Below are 24,073 nucleotides of genomic sequence, written 5' to 3'. Positions count from 1 at the left end.
TTTTTACATGAGAAGAAAGTTCATGGCAGACTGTTTTTGTTTTTGGTGCTGTGTGTTTAGGAAACCCACATATAATCAGCTCCAGAGACTACAGTGCCTTCCACAATTGTGGTACCCAGCACATTTATATAAAGAAGATTATTTGGGGAGGCTTATGTATCCATTAGAAAGAAGGTATTCTCTTCGGTATAAATAACTGTATACATTTGCAGATATATTAATAGGACCTGGTGATTTCATTTCAGTGGCATGATTGCTATGACAAACTCATCTATCTTTCAAAAAGGCAGTGTTTAAAAGTTCAGTATTATTGGTAGACACTCAAATTTGTAACTGTCCTTACGTTATGGGATAGGCTACTCTGTTTCTGTATGATTTGTTTAGGTTTAAACCAAGGCAAAAGCTGGCTGTTTGACAGTGAATTGTAAGGTTTTTAAGCAACAGACTGAGAAAGCACACTTAGTTCACTTGGAAGAAGAAGCATGTATGATCCCAAAGTTTGTTGGCTTGGCAGCACAGGTTTCTAGTATTTCTGCGTATGTTTTGCTTCTTCTCTTAACAGTACTCTCGCTTTAAGACTTTCAGTTAAGGTAAAGTTTCAGAAGGGGTGTTTTGCAAGTGCATTCTTGAAAAAATCAAAAGAGGTGGAAAGTTTGAATGTAATGTTGGTGCAATGTGCAATGAATTTAGTAACATAATTAATTAAGTTTATATAAAGTAAAGAATAATTAATGTTTTCACTAGAATGTACATTTTTTCCTCCAGTGTCCACTGCTTGAATTTAGTAAAGTGAAAAACCAATACAATTGGTGTTTTTCTGGAGGGGGAACAGAGTGTGACTTTAAAATATAGTTTTTCATGCCTGTGTAATGTAACCAATATGCCCATGTATGTTGTGGATTTGGGGTGAAAAGCTGCTGAACACTTCTTCAAGTTTACTCTGAGATTTATTGATGATAATTACTTAGCGATGATCATATGTACAATTTGATCCAGATTTCAGTTTGTTGAGATAAAGATTCTCAAGGCCACATTTCTCTTTAGTTAGACCTTTCGGTATGGAAAAGCAAGAAGCTCCGTTATGGCACTGGAGTTGGGAAGAAGAAGAAGAGGAGTTTGGATTTGATATCCCGCTTTATCACTACCTGTAGGAGTCTCAAATTGGCTAACATTCTCCTTTCCCTTCCTCCCCCACAACAAACACTCTGTGAGGTGAGTGAGGCTGAGAGACTTCAAAGAAGTGTGACTAGCCCAAGGTCACCCAGGAGCGGAGACGCGAACCTGTTTCTGCAGATTATGAGTCTACCGCTCTTAACCACTACATCACACTGGCTCTGGGACTCCTGATACCATCAAGAATGCTCTTTGCCTTTTAAAAAATGCATTATGCAATGGAAGGAGTGGGGTCCCCTTTCTCCTGGTTCTCCAAGAGTGAGGGCTATATACTGTATGCACATTCTTCCTTTTAGAGACAGGCGCCCACTTCCTTTCAAGCTGTTCCTGGAGCATCTACCTTCTTGTATTTATTTATTTAATTTAAATACCGCCCTTAGCTGAAGATCTCAGGGAAGTTCACAAGATAAAAACACAAATAAATAGTCTGAACGAAAACAAAATGATACCTCTCCCCTATCACAAATACATTTAAAAGGATGTAGAATATTAGTTAGCCAAAGGCCTGGTTGAAGAGGTATGTTCTTGCCTGGTACCTAAAGGCACCAGGCAAATCTCTTTGGGGAGAGCATTCCATAAACAGGGAGCCACTGCAGAAAAGGCCCTTTCTCGTGATACTACCCTCATGGAGGAGGCACACAAACCATTCTCCATTTCCGTGTTCTACACTCTCATACTGGCCATGTGTCTCAGGACTGGAATCCAAAGTTCCAGCCACCATCCCATTGGCAGAGGTGAGCCAAAGTCAGGACAATTACTGAGCTTTGCTGTGTGGAAAAGTCTCCCTGGCATCGGAAGTGGTGCTCTGCAGCTTTTGGAAGAGTCTTGAAAATGATAATAGTGATTGTCGTTTAACATAAACACACATCTCTGTTATTGTTCTGATAAATCACTATGTGAAATACTTGACTATTGTTTCACCAATGTTTCGCTAGTTCCTTGATGGTAACACTATCTTGGCACAAAGTACAAACTGGAAAGGTGTGTGAATTAGTCTATCTCGGAAACAGGCCTAGAATAGTAGAATTGGCCATCACAGGAAGCCTGGTTTTGCAGATATTTCAAAAGTAGTGCAAACAAATGCTTGTTAGGAAACTTAAGAAGGTTTTCTGTAGGGGATTTATTGATGTTAGTCGCTGAGTAAAAGCAGTTATATGTTAATGTTTTGTTTTGGGGTGCAATATGAGGGAAAGTGGGGAAGGGAAAGGGGTATCTGGACTGGATCATCACACCAATCCAAATGGACAACGTGATGTTATCTGTTGAAGAACCATGGGAATCTATTGGAGAATAGTACCAGGCTTTAGATTAAATAAGAGTAAAACTAAAATGTTGGTGAAAAATATGAAAGATAATGTGAAGAAGGATTTAGAGTTAAGTACTGGCTTGACGTGGGTGGCGCTGTGGGTTAAACCACAAAGCCTAGGACTTGCCGATCAGAAGGTCGGCGGTTCGAATCCCCACGATGGAGTGAGCTCCCGTTGCTCGGTCCCTGCTCCTGCCAACCTAGCAGTTTGAAAGCACGTCAAAGTGCAAGTAGATAAATAGGTACCACTCCAGTGGGAAGGTAAACGGCGTTTCCGCTGTATTGTTCTGGTTCGCCAGAAGTGGCTTAGTCATGCTGGCCACATGACCTGGAAGCTGTACGCCAGCTCCCTCAGCCAATAATGCGAGATGAGCGCCGCAACCCCAGAGTCGGGCACGACTGGACCTAATGGTCAGAGGTCACTTTATCTTTACCTTACTGGCTTGATAGGGATGCAGGTGGCACTGTAGACTAAACCACTGAGCCTTGGGCTTGCCTATCGGAAGATCTGCAGTTCGACGGGGTGAGCTCCCGTTTCTCAGTCCCAGCTCCTGCCCACCTAGCAGTTCGAAAGCATGTCAAGTGCAAGTAGATAAATAGGTACCGCTCCGGCCGGAAGGTAAACAGCGTTTCCATACACTGCTCTGGTTCGCCAGAAGCGGCTTAGTCATCCTGGCCACATGACCTGGAAGCTGTCTGCGGACAAACGTCGGCTCCCTCGGCCTATAGAGCCAGAATAGCATGCAACCTAAGAGTCATCTACGACTGGACCTAATGGTCAGGGGTGCCTTTACCTTTACCTTTTACTGGCTTGACCATGGAGAAGAAAGTCAAATATTTAGGAATATGGTGAACAGCAATGAATATTAATTTATGTCAATATAATTGTGTTAAAACTTGAAGAGCTGTTGTGAAGAGTGGGGTTGAAATTTAAATTAAATGAATGTATTATTGTTACTATTTATTAAATTTCTAGACCACCCTTCACCCAAGGATCATAGGACAGTTTTGTTGTAGTTTGGTCGTTTAGTCGTGTCTGACTCTTCGTGACCCCATGGACCACAGCACTCCAGGCACTCCTGTCTTCCACTGCCTCCCCCAGTTTGGTCAAATTCATGCTGGTAGCTTCGAGAACACTGTCCAACCATCTCGTCCTCTGTTGTCCCCTTCTCCTTGTCCCCTCCATCTTTCCCAACATCAGGGTCTTTTCCAGGGAGTCTTCTCTTCTCATGAGGTGGCCCAAGTCTTGGAGCCTCAGCTTCAGGATCTGTCTTTCCAGTGAGCACTCAGGGCTGATTTCCTTTAGAATGGATAGGTTTGATCTTCTTGCAGTCCATAGGACTCTCAAGAGTCTCCTCCGGCACCATAATTCTAAAGCATCAATTCTTCGGCGATCAGCCTTCTTTATGGTCAAGCTCTCACTTCTGTACATCACTACTGGGAAAACCATAGCTTTAACTATACGGACCTTTGTTGGCAAGGTGATGTCTCTGTAGGACAGTTTACAATATATAAATAGTCATCCCCCCACCCTGAATACTTGGCATGCTATTGCTTATGATTGGCTTATGTGTGAGCTGTTTTGCCAGTAGTAACATACAGTATTTGGCATCAGTCTGTTACCACTTCTTAACAAATGACAGATTTCCGCAGCATGTGCCTGGCACTGGCACTCTCTTCCCAGGTCCACAGTCCCTAAACTGCAGTGTGTGATCCAAGCAGGAATCCCCTGGAAGCTTCGCAGTACACTTGCCTTATACTGTAATCTCCAAGGATCATCCACACTTGATGAAAGCACAGATTGTAACAATTGCACTGGTTTTGCATCTCATTCTGCTTTTCTAAGGATTACTCATCTGCATTCCTTTTTCTTGATGCCCACGGGAGGGATGGGCCGTTTCAGCTAGGATTTAAATCTGCTGTGTTTAAATGGGGGATTTTTGTTTGTTTGCTTTGCTTTTTATTCACGGTGCTTTTAGTAAAGTTCACCCCCCCCAAAAAAACACCCCTGGAATTTAATGTTATAGGTCTAATTTGTTAGAACTTTCACATAACTTTGAGGGCTAACTTGCCCCTTTATCTTGCATATCTTTATTTGATCAATATATTTGCAAATAATAATAATAATTCATTATTTATACCCCGCCCATCTGGCCGGGTTTCCCCAGCCACTCTGGGCAATTCCCAACAGAATATTAAAAACACAATAAAACATCAAACATTAAAAACTTCTCTAAACAGGGTTGCCTTCAGATGTCTTCTAAAAATCAGATAGTTGTTGATTTCCTTGACATTTGATGGGAGGGCATTCCGTAGGGCAGGAGCCACTACCGAGAAGGCTCTCTGCCTGGTTGCAAAGATTAGCATGTTGCGCCTATATTACTGCTATCATAGCATAGCATAGGATTGTAGAGTTGGAAGGGATCCCAAGGGTCATCTAGTCCAAACCCTTACAATGCAGGAATCTCAACTGAAGCATCCACGGCAGATCGCCATCTAACATTTGCTTTGAAACCTCCTCTGTCCTCCTTGAATACTTTTTAAAAAATGACTTTTTACATGTCAAGTTTCACTTAGCCCAAAGGATATACCGTATATACTCGAGTATAAGCCGACTTTTTCAGCATATTTTTTATCCCCCCTCAGTTTATACTTGAATGAGGCGGGTGGTGGTGGAGGGACAAGAGGTGAGAAAGGAGCCTTTTCTCGCCGCTGGTCCCGCCACCCGCCTCTTCCAAGGGCAGGCACAGGAGCCACGGTTGGGAGAGACGCTGCGCTGTGCCTCTCCCAATTGGGCCCCTATGCCTGCCCTTGTAAGAGGCGAGTGGTGGGACGAGCAGCCTGAAAGGAGCCCTTTCGGGCTGCTTCTTCTTCCTCCGCCACTGCCGCCGCCACCACCAGGTTTGTGGTGTGGTGAACTGGCTGATACTCGAGTCAATATGTTTTCCCAGTTTTTTGTGGTAAAATTAGGTGCCTCGGCTTATATTTGGGTCAGCTTACACTCGAGTATATATGGTATTTCCTAGATGATTCAATTGTCTTAAGAGTCTTGCCTCCCTTGAAGCCTGAAACCTAATTTGTATCTGACACCTATGCAACATCTTTGGCATGTACACCAAGCAATGTTTGTTGCTGTGGATTGTAACAAAGACCTTGGCAGTAAACAGGTAGTCCTTTTAGAGAATTAACATACAGGGCACCTTCTCCATGGGTTGAAGTCCAGGAGGGTGGCTGTGTTGCAGCGAGCACAAAAAACAGAGTCCTGTGAAACCCTAAAGACTAACTACCTCCTGCATGAGGCTTTATACACTACAGCCAACTTCATCAAATGCATGAACATAAAAGGAGTCTGTAGGATCAGACCAATGGCCCTTCTTGTCCAACATCCTTTTCTCACAGTTGCCAACCATGGAAAGTCCATAAGCAGGCCCCAAGCACAGAGGTGTTCCTTGGTCGCTGCTTCTATATGAATCTTTTTGCATTTGACTTTGACACCTTTCAGGGACGTGGGTGCTGTGGGTTAAACCACTGTGCCGCTTGGGCTTGCCAATCGAATGGTCGGCGGTTCGAAATCCCCGCGATGCGGTGAGCTCCCGTTGTTCGGTCCCAGCTCCTGCCAACCCAGCAGTTCAAAAGCATGCTGTTCAAATAGATAAATAGGTACAGCTCCGGCGAAGGTAAATGGCATTAGGATAGGAGAATTTAGTGTTTTAATTAGGTGCTTATGATAGGCTGTGAACCTTGCACATCCCAACCAATGGGAGGCAAGGGCGGGATTTGCGCTCAGATGAAGGGGTTATATGCTTGTGTTTTACTGAAATTGGGTGTGCTTCGTTTGGACACCCATCCATGCAATTATGTTTCTTGTGATCACTACATAAACTTTTTTGCTGCTTCACCAACTTTGCTCCAATTTTATTTTGAGGGTCCCAGGACCCAGGGTCTTGGGACCGGCGTTTTCATATCTCACAAGCATATACAGGTATTAGCTGCTGATATATAATGATGGTGAAAAGAAAGGATCACGCAACCCTAGCACTAAACTAAATCATTGGAGGGTGAGCTGTTGTGCTAATCATAGCGGCAATTCCCTTGGCAATTTTCCCTGTTTGACTTCCAAGTTGAGACACGAATCCCAAACACATAAGGCAAGATTCACTGAAAACCCTACCTATAAGCAGCAGGATAGTCCCTTAAACTTGATAGTCGTTGAAAGAAATTAGAAGTTCTTTTCAGTTAAAAAGTAGAGGGCATGCAAAGATTAAGGCTTTCTGGGAGATGATCTATAATGAAATGAAAAGGGTATTTAAATATACCTTCCTGAAGAAACCAGAGGCCTTTCTCCTGGGCATAGTCGGCCAATTGGTGCCAAAGAAGGATAGAACTTTATGTATGCAACAACAGCAGCAAGAATACTCATTGCAAAGCATTGGAAGACACAAGATTTACCCACCCTGGAAGAGTGGCAGATGAAGGTGATGGACTATATGGAATTAGCGGAAATGACTGGCAGAATCCGATACCTGGGAGAAGAGTTGGTGGAAGAAGACTGGAAGAAATTTAAAGACTATCTTCAGAAACACTGTAAAATTAATGAATGTTAAAAATGATGTTGGATTGAAAATAAGTGGCATTAGCAACAAAGTTAACAAGAGTATGCAAAATTGAACTGAAAATGGATGAAAATATAGAGTTATAATATGTTAAGGTATAGAGTTAAGATAAACGAAAGAGGGTAAGGATTTGCTGATTTGATTATTTAAATGGGGATACAAAAAGGGGAGGTGTGAGGAGGCCAAGGAAATAAGATAATGAGTTAGGGTTACAAAAATGGATTTGTTTTTATTCTTCTTTTTCTTATTTTATGTATTTTTCTATGTTTCTTTTATTGTATTTCTTTCTTTTTATATGATCTTTTAAATTTATGTTTTTGTAAAACTCCAATAAATATCTTTTTTAAAAAAAGTAGAGGGCATGGGGAAGGTATTCCTTGCATTTTTTTTTAAAAAAATGATAAGCATGTGAGCTGTTTACACTCTTCCCCGCCTCTCCCCACCAATCACAATAGCCCTAAGAAACTGTGTCTCACCATTAGAAGTGTTGAGTGTGAAAAAGATTAATATGAGGGGGAGGTGGATAACTTATGGAGAACTTATGGAGAATTGATAATAAGAGAGGGGGGAATGGAAAATGAAAACTTATGAAGAGGTGAAAGAATTTGTTTATGATTGGTTGCATTACTATCAGGTTAATGAAATGTTTAAAAAAGATTGTAAAGTGTGTGGATATGAAGGAAAAGAATCAAAATTTCAAACAGAGGTACTGAATAATGAGTATAAAAATTTGTCCAAAATGTATAAAATGTTGCTGGAATGGCACACAAAAGATGAAGAGGTAAAAATCGGTAATGATACATTGAGCCAGAGATTTTGGTTATAATATACAATATGATGATTGGATGAAATTATGGAATGAAAGGTTAAAATTTACGGCGTGTACTGCATTGAAGGAAAATGTAATGAAAATGGTTTATAGATGGTATACAACACCAGTTAAACTGGCTAAAATGTATAAAACATGTAATAAGTGCTGGAAATGTAAAGAAAAAGAAGGAACTTTCTATCATATGTGGTGGGAGTGTAAAAGGGTGAAAGGCTTCTGGGAAATGATATATAATGAATTGAAAAAGATGTTGAAATATACGTTTGTTAAAAAACCAGAGGCCTTCCTATTAGGATTGGTAGGTAATGAAATTAATAAAAAAGATTGTAAACTTTTCCAATACGCAGTAACAGCAGCAAGAATACTTCTGGCACAAAGATGGAAGCAGGAAGAAATTCCAACAGTGGAAGAATGGAGAATGAAATTGACTGAATACGCAGAACTGGACAAACTGACTGGGAAGATTCGATACCAGAAAGACCAAAAGTTTATCAAGGACTGGGGGAGATTTACAGAATATCTGAAAAGCACATGTGATGTACAGACAACGCTTGTTGGTTTTGAAGAGAGACTGTGAAAAATTAAGAAATATTGTAAAAAAGAAAGTAAGAGGGAAGAGGAGTGTCTAAAGGCAATAATAATTTTAGAAATGCGTTAACAATAGAAATTTTAACGAAAGATTGGCAGAGAAACTGAGGGAAGTCAAAAATTGATAAATGAGTGATAAAATATGAGTTGATTGTATAAAAATGTTTGGAAAATGAATAAAAATTATTATATATAAAAAAAGAAACTGTGTCACAGGGTTTTGCCCAATCCCAGCTCACTTGCCATCCAGCAACTCTTTCACAAGTTTTCCCCCTGGCAGCAAGCAGGCACTGGTCGTGAGTAGAGGCTGAATGATCCGTGGATCAACATTGTGGCTTCCACTGCGCAATTAACAAGATAAGTGTGTCATTGGCAAGCAGAACCGTCTTTCTCATAGGGCTTAGTGGTGCGTCACACCAGAGCGCTGACCTCTCAGGGGCGCCCCAGCAAGTGGGGGAGCTGAGTGGCTTTGCTGGCGGCCTTCCCTTTTCCTGCATGCCCGCCAGCTGCACCCCCCAACCATAAGGCTGGCAGCTTCCCTCCCAAGCCTCCCCGGGTGTGCAGGATGCAGAGGTTTAGGATGGAAGCTGCGCCCCAGCAACCATATGGCTGGTGGGCCCGCAGCTTCCCTCCCAAGCCTCTGTGAGGATCACTCTCCTCCCGAGGAGGCTTGGGAGGAGCACAACTGTTGGCATGCAGAGGGCCAGGAGGCCAGCTGGCAAGCCCCAGCTGAGCCATCTCCATCCATCGGCCATGCTCCAACATAAATCAGCGACCCGGGCTTCAAAACCAGGGCATGCTATCAGCAGAGAGAACTGTGCACACAGAATCGTCGTGAGTAAAACAGAAATGCTATGGATTGAACTTGGGCCTCAGCATTCAGTACAGTACCCTGTACTGTAAGAACTTCTTTACCCTGTTGGTGCGATTAATCATGCTTCTATATCTTCTGCCTGAGGGCAGGAGATCAAGAAAGTGCTGGCTAGGGTGTACAGTACCCTGGGTTAAGAACTTAATGCATTCTGGAGGTCTGTTCTTAACCTGAAACTGTTCTTAACCTGAGGTATCACTTTAGCTAATGGGGCCTCCCGCTGCTGCCGTGCCACCGCCAAGCAATTTCTGTTCTCATCCTGAAGCAAAGTTCTTAACCCGAAGTACTATTTCTGGGTTAGCGGAGTCTGTAACCTGAAGCGTCTGTAACCCGAGGTACCACTTTATTACCAAGCTACAGTCCTCCCCCAGAGGAAGGGAATGATGCACCCACTTGCCCTGCCTGAGGTCTGTGAATCCATTCACATTTATGTTCAAGGACAATGTAGGAAGTGCCTACAGAGGGTGGTGAATACAGCACAAGATATTACGGGCTGTCCCGTGAATCCGCTGGATGAAATAGTGGAAGAACGTTGCCTCAAGAGAATGAGGGAAATTCTCAGGGATTATTCACACCCTAGCCGGCACTTTCTTGATCTCCTGCCCTCAGGCAGAAGATATAGAAGCATGATTAATTGCACCAACAGGGTAAAGAACAGCTTCTATCTGTGGGCTGTTAGGCTGCTGAATGAAAAGATAACAACAGGGCAACTGACTTTCAGGTTTGGTGGGTGGGTGTCAGTAAACGAGGGGAATTAAGACTAAGAGAACTGAGTGAGGGGTGCTCTTGTGATTTCACTGTATACAAGTTGTAAGGTAAAGGTAAAGGGACCCCTGGCAATTAAGTGCAGTTGCCAACCACTCTGGGGTTGCAGCGCTCATCTCGCTTTATTGACCGAGGGAGCTGGCGTACAGCTTCCGGGACATGTGGCCAGCATGACTAAGCCGCTTCTGGCGAAACCAGAGCAGCACACGGAAACGCCGTTTACCTTCCCACCGGAGAGGTACCTATTTATCTACTTGCACTTTGACATGCTTTCAAACTGCTAGGTGGGCAGGAGCTGGGACCGAGCAATGGGAGCTCACCCCGTTGCGGGGATTCAAACCGCCGACCTTCTGATCGGCAAGTCCTAGGCTCTGTGGTTTAACCTACAGCGCCACCCGCGTCCCCAAGAAGTTGTACAAGTGACAATAAAGTATTTCAAATTTCATTTTTTTTAAATGTAAACTGTATATGTGATTGGTATCCTTCATTTTGCAGGAGACACATCATTAGGATAGTGCAGTATAAGGAGGCTGGATGAGGTCAGTGCCAAACAAGGTGGTCAAAGCCAGGTTCCTGCAAGGCGTGATCCACCCACCCCTATTGAGTGACTGTATCTCTAACCATTCGTGTTCAACAGAAAAACACACCTGCAGTTTTAAAGAAACGTTTCATTGCTGTCTTCTGCAGCTGTAGATAATTTTGACCCAAATTCTACCACGTTTCATTAGCATACCCCATTAGGAAACAGTCGTAATTTAACGTCGCTATTGAAATCAAATACCCTTGTAAGGTTTCTGACCTCCTGTAGTAAAGTCTGATGGGATTAACAAGAAGAGCTTGTCCTCATCTGCCTTTGCCTTCTCTTTAAAGTCAAGGATTTTGATCTGACCCTGTTAAATGTGATGCTCTGAAGATAAAACTAAGTACTGGATTAGTAAAGCGGTCATTAAATGATCCATTATCTGTGGGTGAAATATACTCAGAGTCGAGAGTGGATTTCATGCTCTTTATTCAGCTCATAGTGGTGAGGAGGGAATCAAAGTCCCCTCAAAGTATCTGCTTTATATACATTATTTACACAATGGGCTGCACGTGATTGGCTAATTCTGGAATTCTCCTGTAGACCAATCAGGTTGTGGATTTACTTCTATCTGGAGTTGGATTGGGTGGCTCCTGCCGACCAATCATACTGCTGCATTGTTCTAGGACCAAGCAGACTGCTGCATTCTGAATCCTATTGTTCTAGGACCAATCAGACTGCTGCATTTTGGATCCTATTGTTCTAGGACCAACCAGACTGCTGCAGTTTGGATCCTATTCAACTCAGTACATAACAGTGGGTAAGCAGGCATTTGGAGAAATTGAATAGGGTTACAGTAGCTGGAGAAGAAGTACAGTAGTGGCTAAGAAGAAAATTTGCTGGAAGCCAGGAAGTTCCAGTTCAAATCTCATTCCACACAACCCATTTTAGGCAAGACTGTTATCTCACCAAGGAACGCAGGTGGCACTGTGGGTTAAACCACTGAGCCTAGGACTTGCCAATCAGAAGGTTGGTGGTTCGAATCCCCGCGACGGGGTGAGCTCCCATTGCTCAGTCCCTGCTCCTGCCAACCTAGCAGTTCGAAAGCATGTCAAAGTTCAAGTAAATAAATAGGTACTGCTCCGGTGGGAAGGTAAATGGTGTTTCTGTGCGCTGCTCTGGTTCGCCAGAAGTGGCTTAGTCTTGCTGGCCACATGACCCAGAAGCTGTAAACTGGCTCCCTCAGCCAATAAAGCGAGATGAGCGCCACAACCCCAGAGTCGGCCACGACTGGACCTAATGGTCAGGGGTCCCTTTACCTTTACCTTTTTATTATCTCACCCTCAACCCCTACCTGCCATATGGAGATAATATTGCTCATCTACCATGCAGGCTCCCAGGGCTGGCCTTAGGGGTGGGAAAGTACAGTGATATCCCTGACCAATAGGCTGAAGAAGATGTCCCAATGAGTTGCATGGCTCCATGTTTGTTATCCCCGGAAATCAGAGCACAAGAAAGAAAGTGCAAAGTGTCTTCAACCATTCTTTCAAGGTTGTTTGGGTATTAGCTGCAACAATGAGCTTCCATCAATGAACTTTAAAGTATATTTCTTTTTCTGTTTCAGTTTGATATCATTTCTAGATAAAAATCAGTGGAACACAACTTTGCTTTGAGGCAACATTGCTGAATAAATAAACCACAAGCCCTACAAATATTTAAAACACTATAGACACTTTAAACAATAAAACAAAAAGCTGTAGGTCAGTTTCCACACTGGATAACTTTTTTTCTCTTCTTTATTATTATCAAAGAGAGCAACACAAACTTCTTTTCCGTATCATGCAGAGAAAGAAAATTATAACAAATCCAAAATATCCTTTGAACTGATAATGGATCTTTGGTTCCAGTAGATAAAATGGTTCCATTCCAGAGCAAACTTTGTTTAAGATGAGAAATAGCAGTTAACTTGGAGATCAGCACAACCAGGCCAGAATGACAGGAAAACTGGAAATTGCTTTACAATATTTTCATATACATTTTTTATTTTTGTTGGGGTTTTTTAATATTTTGTGTTATTAATGGATATATCACAATAAAGAGTGTTCACCAAAATACTGCAAGCAAAAAATTGCATATGTTCACCCTTCACTTTTAACTGTGAATTATGCATGTTTTGGAAAGCAAGAAGAAAAAAACTATTTTGTGTCTGAATTTTAGTGTCTCTTTAAATGTATGGGATTTCAATCAGGTGAATATTCCTAACAGAGAAACAACAGCAGAACTTTCTTTATGCCACATTGAAACAGGGGAGGGGGAGCATAAAAATCTTTCTGCAAGTTAGCTACTGTACTTTTACTTGTTTTGGAAACCAAAAGTGAACAAATATTCATTTCCCAGGGATGTTTTGAGTAAGTTTAAAGTGTGGCAACTGTTTTGGTGTTGTGAGGTAGGGAGAGATTCACTTATCCTGGGGAGTAAATACTGTACCAGTCTGGGATCTTATAAGACATTATCCAGCTAACATTAGTCATGGTTAAGTTTGATTGAAACCGGTGGAATGAGTTGGTTGTGAAGCCTGTTAGCTTTGCTGCAGAATTCAGCTCGCACCTGACAATAAGAGGGGCAGGTAGACAAAATACAATTTTGGGTTGCCGCATTTCAAACAGTGGAAATCCAGACAATTGGTGAACCTTTTTGGCAAAATCGTGGGGAGGGGGAAACCGTTTTTGAGCTATTTTTATGGGAAATTGGCAAAAACAGCACTACCAACATGGGCTGCCATTACTACAAGGATCCATTATTGAAGAATCCACAGAGGATAATAATGAAAGTTACTCCCCATGCAATTCCTTCCCCCCTCCATTTAATTTGAAGCAGGAAAACACTGATATAAAACAAAAGGTTTGATTACAGGAATGCAGTTTCTTTCTTTCCCTCCCACCAAACACACACACATTATAAATATGACGCTGCTGTTCAAAGTTACAAGACAGAAGGGGGTACAGTAATTTTTAAGCTTCTTATTTGTCTTCATATTCCCAAACTTGCACCCTCCAGATGTTTTGAAGAAGGGAATTATAGTCCAAAACAGCTGCAGGGTGATAAGCTAGGGGAGGCTGATCCACAGTTGTGGTATTTTGCAAATGATCCAGTTCTCCTTATCTATTTCTGACGAAGAGTTTTAATTTAGCTTTTGTGCCAAAGGTTGATTGTATGTTAATCAGCTCAAACAAACCAGAACTTGAGAATCTTGCATCTACGGTTTATTTTTAGATTCAGAGTCAGCGGTGAGGTGAAATTAAGATTCTGTATCTCAGCTGCTCAAAAGCTGGAGGCATGTTTATGTTCCACTCAGTGAGGCGGCGTTTGGGCTGAGTATTATCATGCAAATCAAATTGATAGTCAATAGCAAATAATGCCATTTCTGTTTCTTAATTATCTCCAGAATCTATGGAATATTTATTTATTTGTTGAATTTGTATCCTCACCTTTGTCTCCAAGGAGTCCAAAGTGGTGTTCTTAGTTCTCTTCCCTCCCCATTTAATCCCACAACAAGCCTGTGAGGTAAGTTAGGCTGAGACATAGTGACTGGTCCAAGGTCACCTAGTAGACTGAGTTGGGAGTTGAACTCTGGTCTGCCAGTTGCTAGTCTAAGGTTACCAGATGTCCCTGTTTCCTGGGGGCCAGTCCCCAGATTTACAAATCAGTTCCCTGACAAAATCCACCTGTTTAGTAGGAAGTTGAAAAGTGTCCTCGGATTCACTGAAAAAATCTGGTAACCTTATGCTAGTCCAACAGTCTAACCACTACACCACACTGGGTGACTCCAAACATGATCACTTGTAGGTGACCCAATGAAAATCATGAAGTATACAGTGGTACCTCGGGTTACATACGCTTCAGGTTACAGACTCCGCTAACCCAGAAATAGTACCTTGGGTTAAGAACTTTGCTTCAGGATGAGAACAGCAATTGTGCTCCAGTGGCACGGTGGCAGCGGGAGGCCCCATTAGCTAAAGTGGTGCTTCAGGTTAAGAACAGTTTCAGGTTAAGAACGGACCTCTGGAACGAATTAAGTACTTAACCCGAGGTACCACTGTAATTTGCTTTTCAAACTCCCAGTAGCTGTGGAACTGATTGTGTTCATTCTGGCATGAGTCTTACCTCTTTATTGAACATATGAATCTGAACTGAGTCAGACTGCCCAGCGTAGCGATAGCTTCTTTGGTACTGCTGTCTGAGATCCTTTATTATTATTATTTTTCCAACACGTTTTGACTTTTTCTCAAATACAGTTGTACAAGAGCAACTGTTTTTTCATTTTCCTCACTGCGCAGTCTGCCATTTGGATTGGTGGCTTGGATTGTGGCTTGGATAGCAAGCTGCTGCTCTTTCCACAATAATCTTCCAATTCTTGGATGAAATATTGCAAGCAATCTCTGCACAATAGGACTTGTTGCTCATCATCAGCGCCTCCAGCTCTTTGACGTTGTGGACAAGGAACTTTCTGAATCCTAAAGGCAACATGTGCTTTGTCTTCTTACTGCTACCACACCCAATGCTGGGCATCAAGATTTGGCCCTTGAACCTTCTGTTGTCAATAACTCTGGGCTTCAGCCAGTTACACTGAATTTTGACATAGCAATTAGATTGATGGCAGATGAACTTCTTGGTCCTCTTCTTGACGATCTTGGGCTTGATGAGGGGTCTGAGGGCCGGCATAGTGTCCGCTGAAGAATGGTGGCACCTGTGCAGGGAGGGAACGTGGAGAGAAAGCTGAGATCCTTTAATTTAAGATTGCAGGGGTAAATCCCAAGTTCATTCAAAACATGAACTTCAGCTCTGAGCTTCATGTACGCCCCTAAAAGTGCTTAAACTACCACTTCTGATTTCTCTAGTTCCATAAGCAGGTCTGTAGTTTTGACCTGGAAACTCTCATATTCAAGGCAAGAATAACACCCCTAAGGGCAGTGGTCTTCAGACTGTGTTCCATGAACAACAACAACAACAACAACAACAACAACAACAACAACAACAACAATTTATACCCCACCCATCTGGCTGGGTTTTCCCAGTCACTCTGGGCAGCTTCCAACAAAATATTAAAATACAATAATCCTTCAGATATTAAATGCTTCCCTAAACAGGCTGCCTTCGGATGTCTTCTAAAAGTCTGGTAGTTGTTTTTTTCTTTGACATCTGGTGAAAGGGTGTTCCACAGGGCGGGTGCCACTACCGAGAAGGCCCTCTGCCTGGTTCCCTGTAACTTGGCTTTTCGCAGTGAGGAAACTGCCAGAAGGTCCTCGGCGCTGGACCTAAGTGTCCGGGCAGAACGATGGGGGTGCAGATGCTACTTCAGGATTAGCAACAATGGAAAAGCTCTTTCTGGTGTAGGGGGAAAAAACCCACTACTAGATATGTGAAATATGTGGTTCTTTTGGAATTAAATAGTAGCTGAACCAGGAAGAGAGTCAGGATTGGGACCAAGGGAGTTATCTTTTATTTTCATGCTGATGAACTGCCACCTTGCTGTCGGAGGGCAATTGTTCTCTGTGCCAAATTGATATGAAATAGCAATTTTAGGACTGCAATGTGTGTGTGGGGGGGAGATGTTTACACGCTCTCTGTTTTGTACCATGCTCCTGATATTCAGTCCCAGTAACTGCTCTGTAAAAACAACAAAACACAACCCAGGTATGTGAAATGAGATGAGATCATGCATTTCATGTATTGGGATGCCAACTTGAATAAAATATTGTGGGGTGAGGAGGTAGCCCCTGTCCCACATAATCAATCACTTGACTGGCGAACCCACACAATTTGAATGGCAATGCCCATCAACTTTAGGGGGCCCCGTGCCCTCAGATATTTTATTGGAGGGCTGAAGGGACCTTGGCCTCTAGGAGTTTGCTCTTATGTCAGGTATTGTCTACTGAGCATAATCCAAAATCCACAGCTGCTGAGAAGTGTTGAATGTATTATTGGGTATATTCTCAGTTTATTCAAGGAAACTGTTCCAATATGAACTTGGTGTGTGCATCAGAATCCTGGAGAGCACTCGGGTTGTCTATAGCTGCAGACTCTGGTAGTGGAAGAGGGTGGTGGTAATAACTTTCACTGATTCTCACTTTCACCTGCACATCCCACTGTAGCCCTCAAATTTCGTGGGGAATCATTGGAGCAGCATAGGAAGTGGGGGAGCTGCAGAAATTTGCAAAAAAAATCATTTCCCTCCCCCTTCTGCTTACAGAAGCCTCCACTACACCAAATAGCCTTTCTGTTTCCCAACTGGAAACAACCAAAGGACTTTAAAGTAAATTTTAGTTTTCTAAAGATCTAATGATCCAGTCATGGTTCCTTCCTGAAGGGTATTCCATCTGGCCACTCAAGCCTGTACTGCTTCATTTTGAGTGCATTAAGAATTTCAATTAATTTCCACCTCATCAACAGAACGGAAAACGATCATGAAAGCTATGAACATTTTGAGCATCAGTCCAGGTGATGTTGCCAAACCAAACTGGCAAGACTAAAGCAATCTGTCAGCTGTCAAGCCACGGCACTGGTGAGGTGCAATTCATAATGTTCACCATCTGCGTCTAAAAGCATTTTCACAACCTGTGTTTAGATTTGCTTTGGGGGATAAGCTTTAAATCTCCTCTTTGAAAGTCACTGACCTAATGCACCGTGTTTCAGTTGCTCTGCTGAGGACCATATGCTTCCGATGGAAAGTATTTAAAACTGGGCTGTTGATATGTTGAAAAAGCAACGGAGGGAGATTAAGCAAAGCTAATTGAGCCGAGTCCATCATCTGAGAATTAAGCTGCAATAATTACAATGACTATAGCATCTTTAGAGATGGGTACTAAAACTCGTAAGTAGGGCTTCCAAAGCATTACTTGAGCATCATTGAGGGATGAGACTGAAAGTGTATATTCTACTCACTTTTGTGCAAACATATGTTGTCATTTGAAATCCCCACCCCCCCACCATGTAAGCCATGTAGGTGCATCTTTACATTTTTCATTTTTTTTGACAATGCAGCAACTGGCACAGCAATAGTTTTAACTAGCTAAATTATGGAAGAGGGAAGCTGTAGCAGAGGTGGGGGCACATTTTGCTACCGCTGCTAAAATCCAGAACATCAGTTTGCATTCCTCAGTGCAGAAAGAATGGATCAGATGTGTAGAGATCTTTCCTATTCTACTTAATTCAAGAGGGTTCTGGAAGCTTCTCTGTGTGAAAGAAACAAGCGGAAGGTTCATGATGTTTGGGTTATTCCTTCAGAGAAGCTGAGTACAGCTGGCTTAAACTGGTTCTGTTATCTCTTTCTGTCAAGGTCATGCTGACTATAAAAGTGAGGCCAGAAGGAGCCTGGGTCTTAACTTTCTCTTTCTATCTCTATTCCTTCTGGTGTGGTGCTCTGTACATAGTATGCTTAGCGTTAAGGTTTAGGCTTATTATAAGTTATTGCAAGTTTCAGTTAAGTCTGCTGCAATTGGATTTCTTACGAACAGTGCAAATCCTGGATATATTGGATTTGTGACCATGATGCTCATTTGCCTTCAGTAGCTGTAAAGCTCTGCTGGATGAAATGGAATTGCCTCTGGTCTATTTTTTTGGGAATCCTGCAATGTGTTTAAGTTTTTACTCTGCTAACTATACATTGGAATCTATTCTGGATCAATATTGAGTAGAATTTACATGTCACATTTCACATAGGAATATAGCGGAAGCGCTGTGTAGGGGCCCAAACTCACTCTTTAAGCTGCTCCCTTTTTGTCGAGCCCCATCCTGGATTAAGTTTTTTTGGTTGACATCCTACCCCAGAGAGGCAGACACTTGCTTCGGAGGCTACCCTGATCTTAGAGGCACTCAGATTGCCTTTAAAGTCCATTATGAGACGACTCCTCTATGGGAGTAGGGTGGAATGGGAGCTGAGCTCCAGCGGCACGCAGTCAGTAGGATTAAGCAAATTTTGTATTTTCCTGTTTGTGTTATACGCAAAGTGTAATAACACTTCATACATTTGTGACAAATGGGATCATCTTAATAGATGGTTCTGGTTGTGGGCAAGCTCTCAACCTGGTTCCCCCCACCCTGGCGTAGGTGGAGCTATCGCACTCACGCCACGGTGGCACCACAATTGTTGTTGTTGTTTAGTCATTTAGTCGTGTCCGACTCTTCATGACCCATGGACCAGAGCACGCCAGGCACTCCTGTCTTCCACTGCCTCCCGCAGTTTGGTCAAACTCATGCTGGTAGCTTCGAGAACACTGTCCAACCATCTCGTCCTCTGCCGTCCCCTTCTCCTTGCGCCCTCCATCTTTCCCAACATCAGGGGCTTTTCCAGGGAGTCTTCTCTTCTCATGAGGTGGCCAAAGTATTGGAGCCTCAGCTTCACAATTACCCAGGGCTATTGCCCAATCATGTCAAAGAGTGACAGTGGGGGAAAGTATAAAAGCAGCAGCATGATGTGTGCCAGGCTCCTGCTTCACCTTGCTGAACACCCGCCCACCCTCCCTTTAATTTAGCCTTGCTTTGAACTTTGGTTGGTTGCCCGGCTTGAGTCGGGGGCTGGGTAGGAGTTTTTCCATTTGGCAAATTGGCATGGGCCACTTGGTTTTTGCCTACCTCTTAGCAATCGTCACAACTTGGTAAGGTTTGGCGGTTAGGCATTGGCTTATGGTGAATGGGGGAGGGGAGGTTGGTCTTCCAGTTTCACGGGTATTCCATTAAAAGAAGCCGGGTCCTGGTTCCTGTCCAAAGTCCGCTTGAAGGGTGAGGGCCATGCCAGGCCTCCGGGAACACCAGGGGAGATGCAGGCAGGTTCCCCCGAAGCAATTTCGCTTTGGGTGGTTTACCCTTACAGACTTCCTGCAAAGGGGACAGGAGTCAGATATAGTCTTGCCAATGCCTAAGCCAATACCACTCTCATTCCTGTAATCAATAAAGTTGTGGCCAAATTTTTGCCCAAAAACCTTAAACAAAATATCTGTGTCTGTGTGACATAGCTTGAGGGTCTTGCCACACAAGTATCGCGTGATGAATTTGAATCAAGCACCCCAATTTATTCTTCTGATGCTGGAGTATTTTGCACACCTTCCAAGGCATCAAGAAATTGGTAATAGCCTTTTAGCAACAAGCTACCTATCCTATCCACAGGTAGGAACTTGATCTCATGTGTTCATTTGGATGCATAGCCTTTCCTCTCCACATAGATCATGGTCAAAGCTGTACAAAGATAAATGACTGTCTTCAGAGGATTCAGAATCTTAGGGTCGGTTCACACACCTACTGAATCTTACTGATGCAGGCAGCTACTAAACAGAACCACCTAAGTGTGTTACTGTGCCTATGATGATATGGGAATTGCAGGTGTTTCATGAAGTTTATATCCATGCATCAGTATGTCCAGCTGTGTGATTTTTCCTCTGGTCCATGGGCTATAAAATGTGTTTTGTGTGAGATGGATACAACTATTGGATATGCCAGTAATACAAATATGTGGCTACAATAACAACCAACACCCTCCCAGTACAGGTAAGAATCCAAAGGACCAGAGTGGACTATGCCACTTAAGGTAGTTGTGGGTGGAGTATGCCACAGGCGAAGGAAGAGGGGGGAAGAGTTCTTCACCATAGCAGCAAAGATAACTCTACCTGGTGGCGTTCACAATGTTCTTTTCAGAAACCACCTGAGAAGGTCACTCTCCTACATGATATCATTCCTAGATGGCTTCTGTGGGGTGAAAAAAATGATGGCTGCTAGGAAGAGCTGTCTTTGCAAAACTGGGAGTGACAGAAAAAATGGGGGAGATGAAATTATCCCCTCAATGATTCCCCACCCCACCCCACCCCCATTTAAGCTGAAACTACTCATCTGATATATTTTTTTTCAGTTTAATGAAAACGCTGGGTCCTTCCAGACGAACTGTTTATTGAGAATTCAGCCTGACTTGCATGCAGGGAAGTCTAATGATGTTGCATCAAAGCAAGCGCAATCCCACACTTTCTAGCGCGTTTTCCTGTCATTTTCCCTCCCGCAAAAGTCTGATCCTTTTGCACAAAACTTCCCAATCAAGTATAATTATGCAATCTGGGTTTGTGGATATGTGATTGAAAATCACCCACCTGAAAATAGTGAGAGTCTGGAAATGCTCTGTACAGTGGTACCTTGGTTCTCAAACTTAATCCGTTCCGGAAGTCTGTTCTAAAACCAAGGTGCGCTTTCCCATAGAAAGTAATGCAAAACGGAATAATCCATTCCAGACTTTTAAAAACAACCCCTAAAACAGCAATTTAACATGAATTTTACTATCTAACAAGACCATTGATCCATAAAATGAAAGCAATAATCAATGTACTGTACTATAAAATAAATAAAAGAGTATTGTAGGTGATAAAAATTCTTGCCTGCACTGATGATAGTCATTGTTTGGATGGGGGGCTTTTATCCATTTCTGCAGTCACACAATCAATCAGTCAGTCAGTCAGTAGCTGAACTGGGATCCACACAGTCACAAAAACAAATTAACTGAAAAAGCCTCAAAACAAAAAAAAAAATGCAAAATAAATAGCAAAAACAAAAGCACCAAATGTGAGCTCCAAATATCACCTAAGAACACTGCAATCGGAAAAGGAAGGCTTGAAATACAATGGGGGGGGGGGAATTAGCAGCGCAACAGGAAACACAGGGGGACTCAAAATGGAGCATGTTAGGTTTCCAAAAAAAAAGTTTGAAAACTGGACCACCCGCCTCTGGTTTTGCAGCATTCGGTTTCCAAACTGTTCATGAACTAAGCTGTTTGAAAACCGAGGTACCACTGTAATACATCAAATAGAAAGGTTCTAGCTGAACTAGCAGAACTTGCAGGGATGTTTTTAAATGAGGGGGATGCTTACTCAGGTGGAAACCTCTGGCCTTGCCAAGAAAGTGGTTCAAGGTTGAGTGAAGATGTTGGGACTATAGGACCCAACAGGGGTGCCTTAAAGCTGGATCCAGATGAGAACAGCTCTGCCTATAGACATATGGCAATCCTATATAGGTCCATGCCTGTCTCAGATCTGTGAGGTGCTACCATCTTCCCCTTGCCCTTGTTCAGCATCCCGTTTGCCACGTTGTTCAAGCAGGTACCTATGAGATGCTCACAGTGTGCCAGTGTGGTGTAGTGGTTAAGAGCGGTACTCGTAATCTGGTGAACCGGGTTCGTGTCTCCGCTCCTCCACATGCAGCTGCTGGGTGACCTTGGGCTAGTCACACTTCTTTGAAGTCTCTCAGCCCCACTCACCTCACACAGTGTTTGTTGTGGGGGAGGAAGGGAAAGGAGAATGTTAGCCGCTTTGAGACTCCTTCGGATAGTGATAAAGCGGGATATCAAATCCAAACTCCTCCTCCTCCTCTTCTTCTTCTTCTTCTTCTTCACAAGCAGCAGAGCAGAGCCAGAAGAAGGTAAAAGCACACTCTCTTCCTCCATGCAACTGGTGTGGGCAGTAATAGTTGAATAGAGCTAGTGTTGGGGTTATCCACTGAAGAACTAAGTAGAACAATGGAGAACACTGGCCCAAAGCTGATGTTCTTCCATTCATTTCTCTCCCCCACCCCACCAGAGAAATCTGAATGGCTTCACACTTGCTTCATGCCTCCAATGTTCCATCTGCTCTATTTCATGGTAATATTTGACGAGTACCGTCTGAATCAATATCCGGGTTATGGGGTTGTGTAGTATCCTTTGCCAAACTGCCCTGTAGTCACATATGGGCATAAGGAATGATGGTGTTCCAAATATTGAAATATAGCTCATAGTTACCAGTGTTGGCAAGCCAATAATATAGTTAGCAGCTGTTCTTTACATTTCCAAACTTGGAAGAGTTGCAAAGTTTGTAGATATCAGCTTCTGTGTTCAGTCAACCCTACTGAAAAACCACAACTGTGATCATTAATGCTGTTCACTTCTCAGATGTCCTTTCTTTTCCTCCTTTTTCCATTATAAATGAGAACATCTGGACTAGCTCATTCTCCTCTTTAAAATTTCATTTCTTGTTGTTTTTATTTCTTCTTTTTATGAGAATTCTTCAGCTTAATGATGCTCTAGGTAAGGTTGGTGAGAATATGAAACTGTGTCTTTGAACCAAGACTGTTTTTCTTTGAACACTGCAGTAGGCACATGCCTCAGGAACAGAATTGTTGCCCTTCGGTTTCGAATGGGTCTAGTCCAACATGAATTTTAAAACCATTCAGTTTTCAGAGAAAGAAAATTTGAGGGCACAAGACTGTTATCATAGATGCTTAAGCAATGGAGACCACACGGAAACATTTGTCAGATGAATGTAAAGAGTAAGTTTGCTCTCTGTCTGAAGTGTGACATCTCTGCTGCACTCCTCAAATGTTTTGCTTATCCCAAATGAAGCCAGGTGAGGATTTTTCCAGCTGTGCTTCTTTATTAAATATTTAATTTGCAGGGTCCAGATATACACCACTGTATCATAAAACTATATTACTGCAGTTTATTGTTGTTGTTTAGCCGTTTAGTCATGTCCGACTCTTCATGACCCCATGGACCAGAGCACACCAAGCACTTCTGTCTTCCACTGCCTCCTGCAGTTTGGTCAAACTCATGCTGGTAGCTTTGAGAACACTGTCCAACCATCTCGTCCTCTGTTGTCCCCTTCTCCTTGTGCCCTCCATCTTTTCCAGAGAGTCTTCTCTTTTCATGAGGTGACCCAAGTATTGGAGCCTCAGCTTCAGGATCTGTCCTTCCAGTGAGCACTTGGGGCTGATTTCCTTCAGAATGGATAGGTTTGATCTTCTTGCAGTCCATGGGACTCTCAAGAGTCTCCTCTAGCACCATAATTCAAAAGCATCAATTCTTTGGCAGTCAGCCTTCTTTATGGTCCAGCTCTCACTTCCATACATCACTACTGGGAAAACCATAGCTTTAACTATACGGATCTTTGTCGACAAGGTAATGTCTCTGCTTTTTGAGATGCTGTCTAGGTTTGTCATTGCTTTTCTCCCAATAAGCAGGCGTCTTTTAATTTTGTGACTTTTGTCACCATCTGCCAAGCCCAAGAAGGTAAAATCCATCACTGATTCCATTTCTTCCCCTTGTATTTGCCAGGAGGTGATGGGACCCTCTTCCTTTAGCCTGCTGTTATCTAGGTCCCCTGTCTCCTCCTCTCTAATTTTACTGTGTTTTGTTTCCTACTACTCACCCTTGAGGTCCTTTGCCTGCTCCTATAGGATACACACAGAGCACTGGAACTTCTTTCGCAGTGTCTTGCACCTCTATAACATGGAAGCAGTTCATCCAGTCACTGCCAGAGGCTTCACCACAGGCACAGAGAGCCAGTGTGGTGTAGTGGTTAAGAGCAGTGGACTTGTAATCTGGTGAACTGGGTTCGCTTCCCCG

The 24,073-nt window shown here is 43.0% G+C and overlaps 2 protein-coding genes across 12 annotated transcripts in view; one reads left to right on the top strand and one right to left on the bottom strand.

Moving 5' to 3' along the window:
• KCNIP4 (potassium voltage-gated channel interacting protein 4) overlaps positions 1 to 24,073 on the top strand; it is a 420,252-nt gene that overhangs the window by 232,320 nt on the left and 163,859 nt on the right. The window lies entirely within an intron of this gene.
• On the bottom strand, positions 14,992 to 15,433 carry LOC310770286 (large ribosomal subunit protein eL32-like; the record flags this gene model as incomplete). Its single annotated transcript, XM_083630875.1, has 1 exon — positions 14,992 to 15,433. The coding sequence occupies exon 1, from the start codon at positions 15,385 to 15,387 to the stop codon at positions 14,992 to 14,994; it is 396 nt and encodes a 131-aa protein (XP_083487001.1). The 5' UTR covers positions 15,388 to 15,433.

The sequence above is a fragment of the Podarcis filfolensis genome (assembly GCF_964270895.1).
Source record: "Podarcis filfolensis genome assembly, chromosome: 9".
NCBI classification, from domain to species: Eukaryota; Metazoa; Chordata; class Lepidosauria; order Squamata; family Lacertidae; genus Podarcis; species Podarcis filfolensis.
Note: the sequence above shows the minus strand (reverse complement) of the source record. Positions and strands in the feature narration are given on the sequence as shown.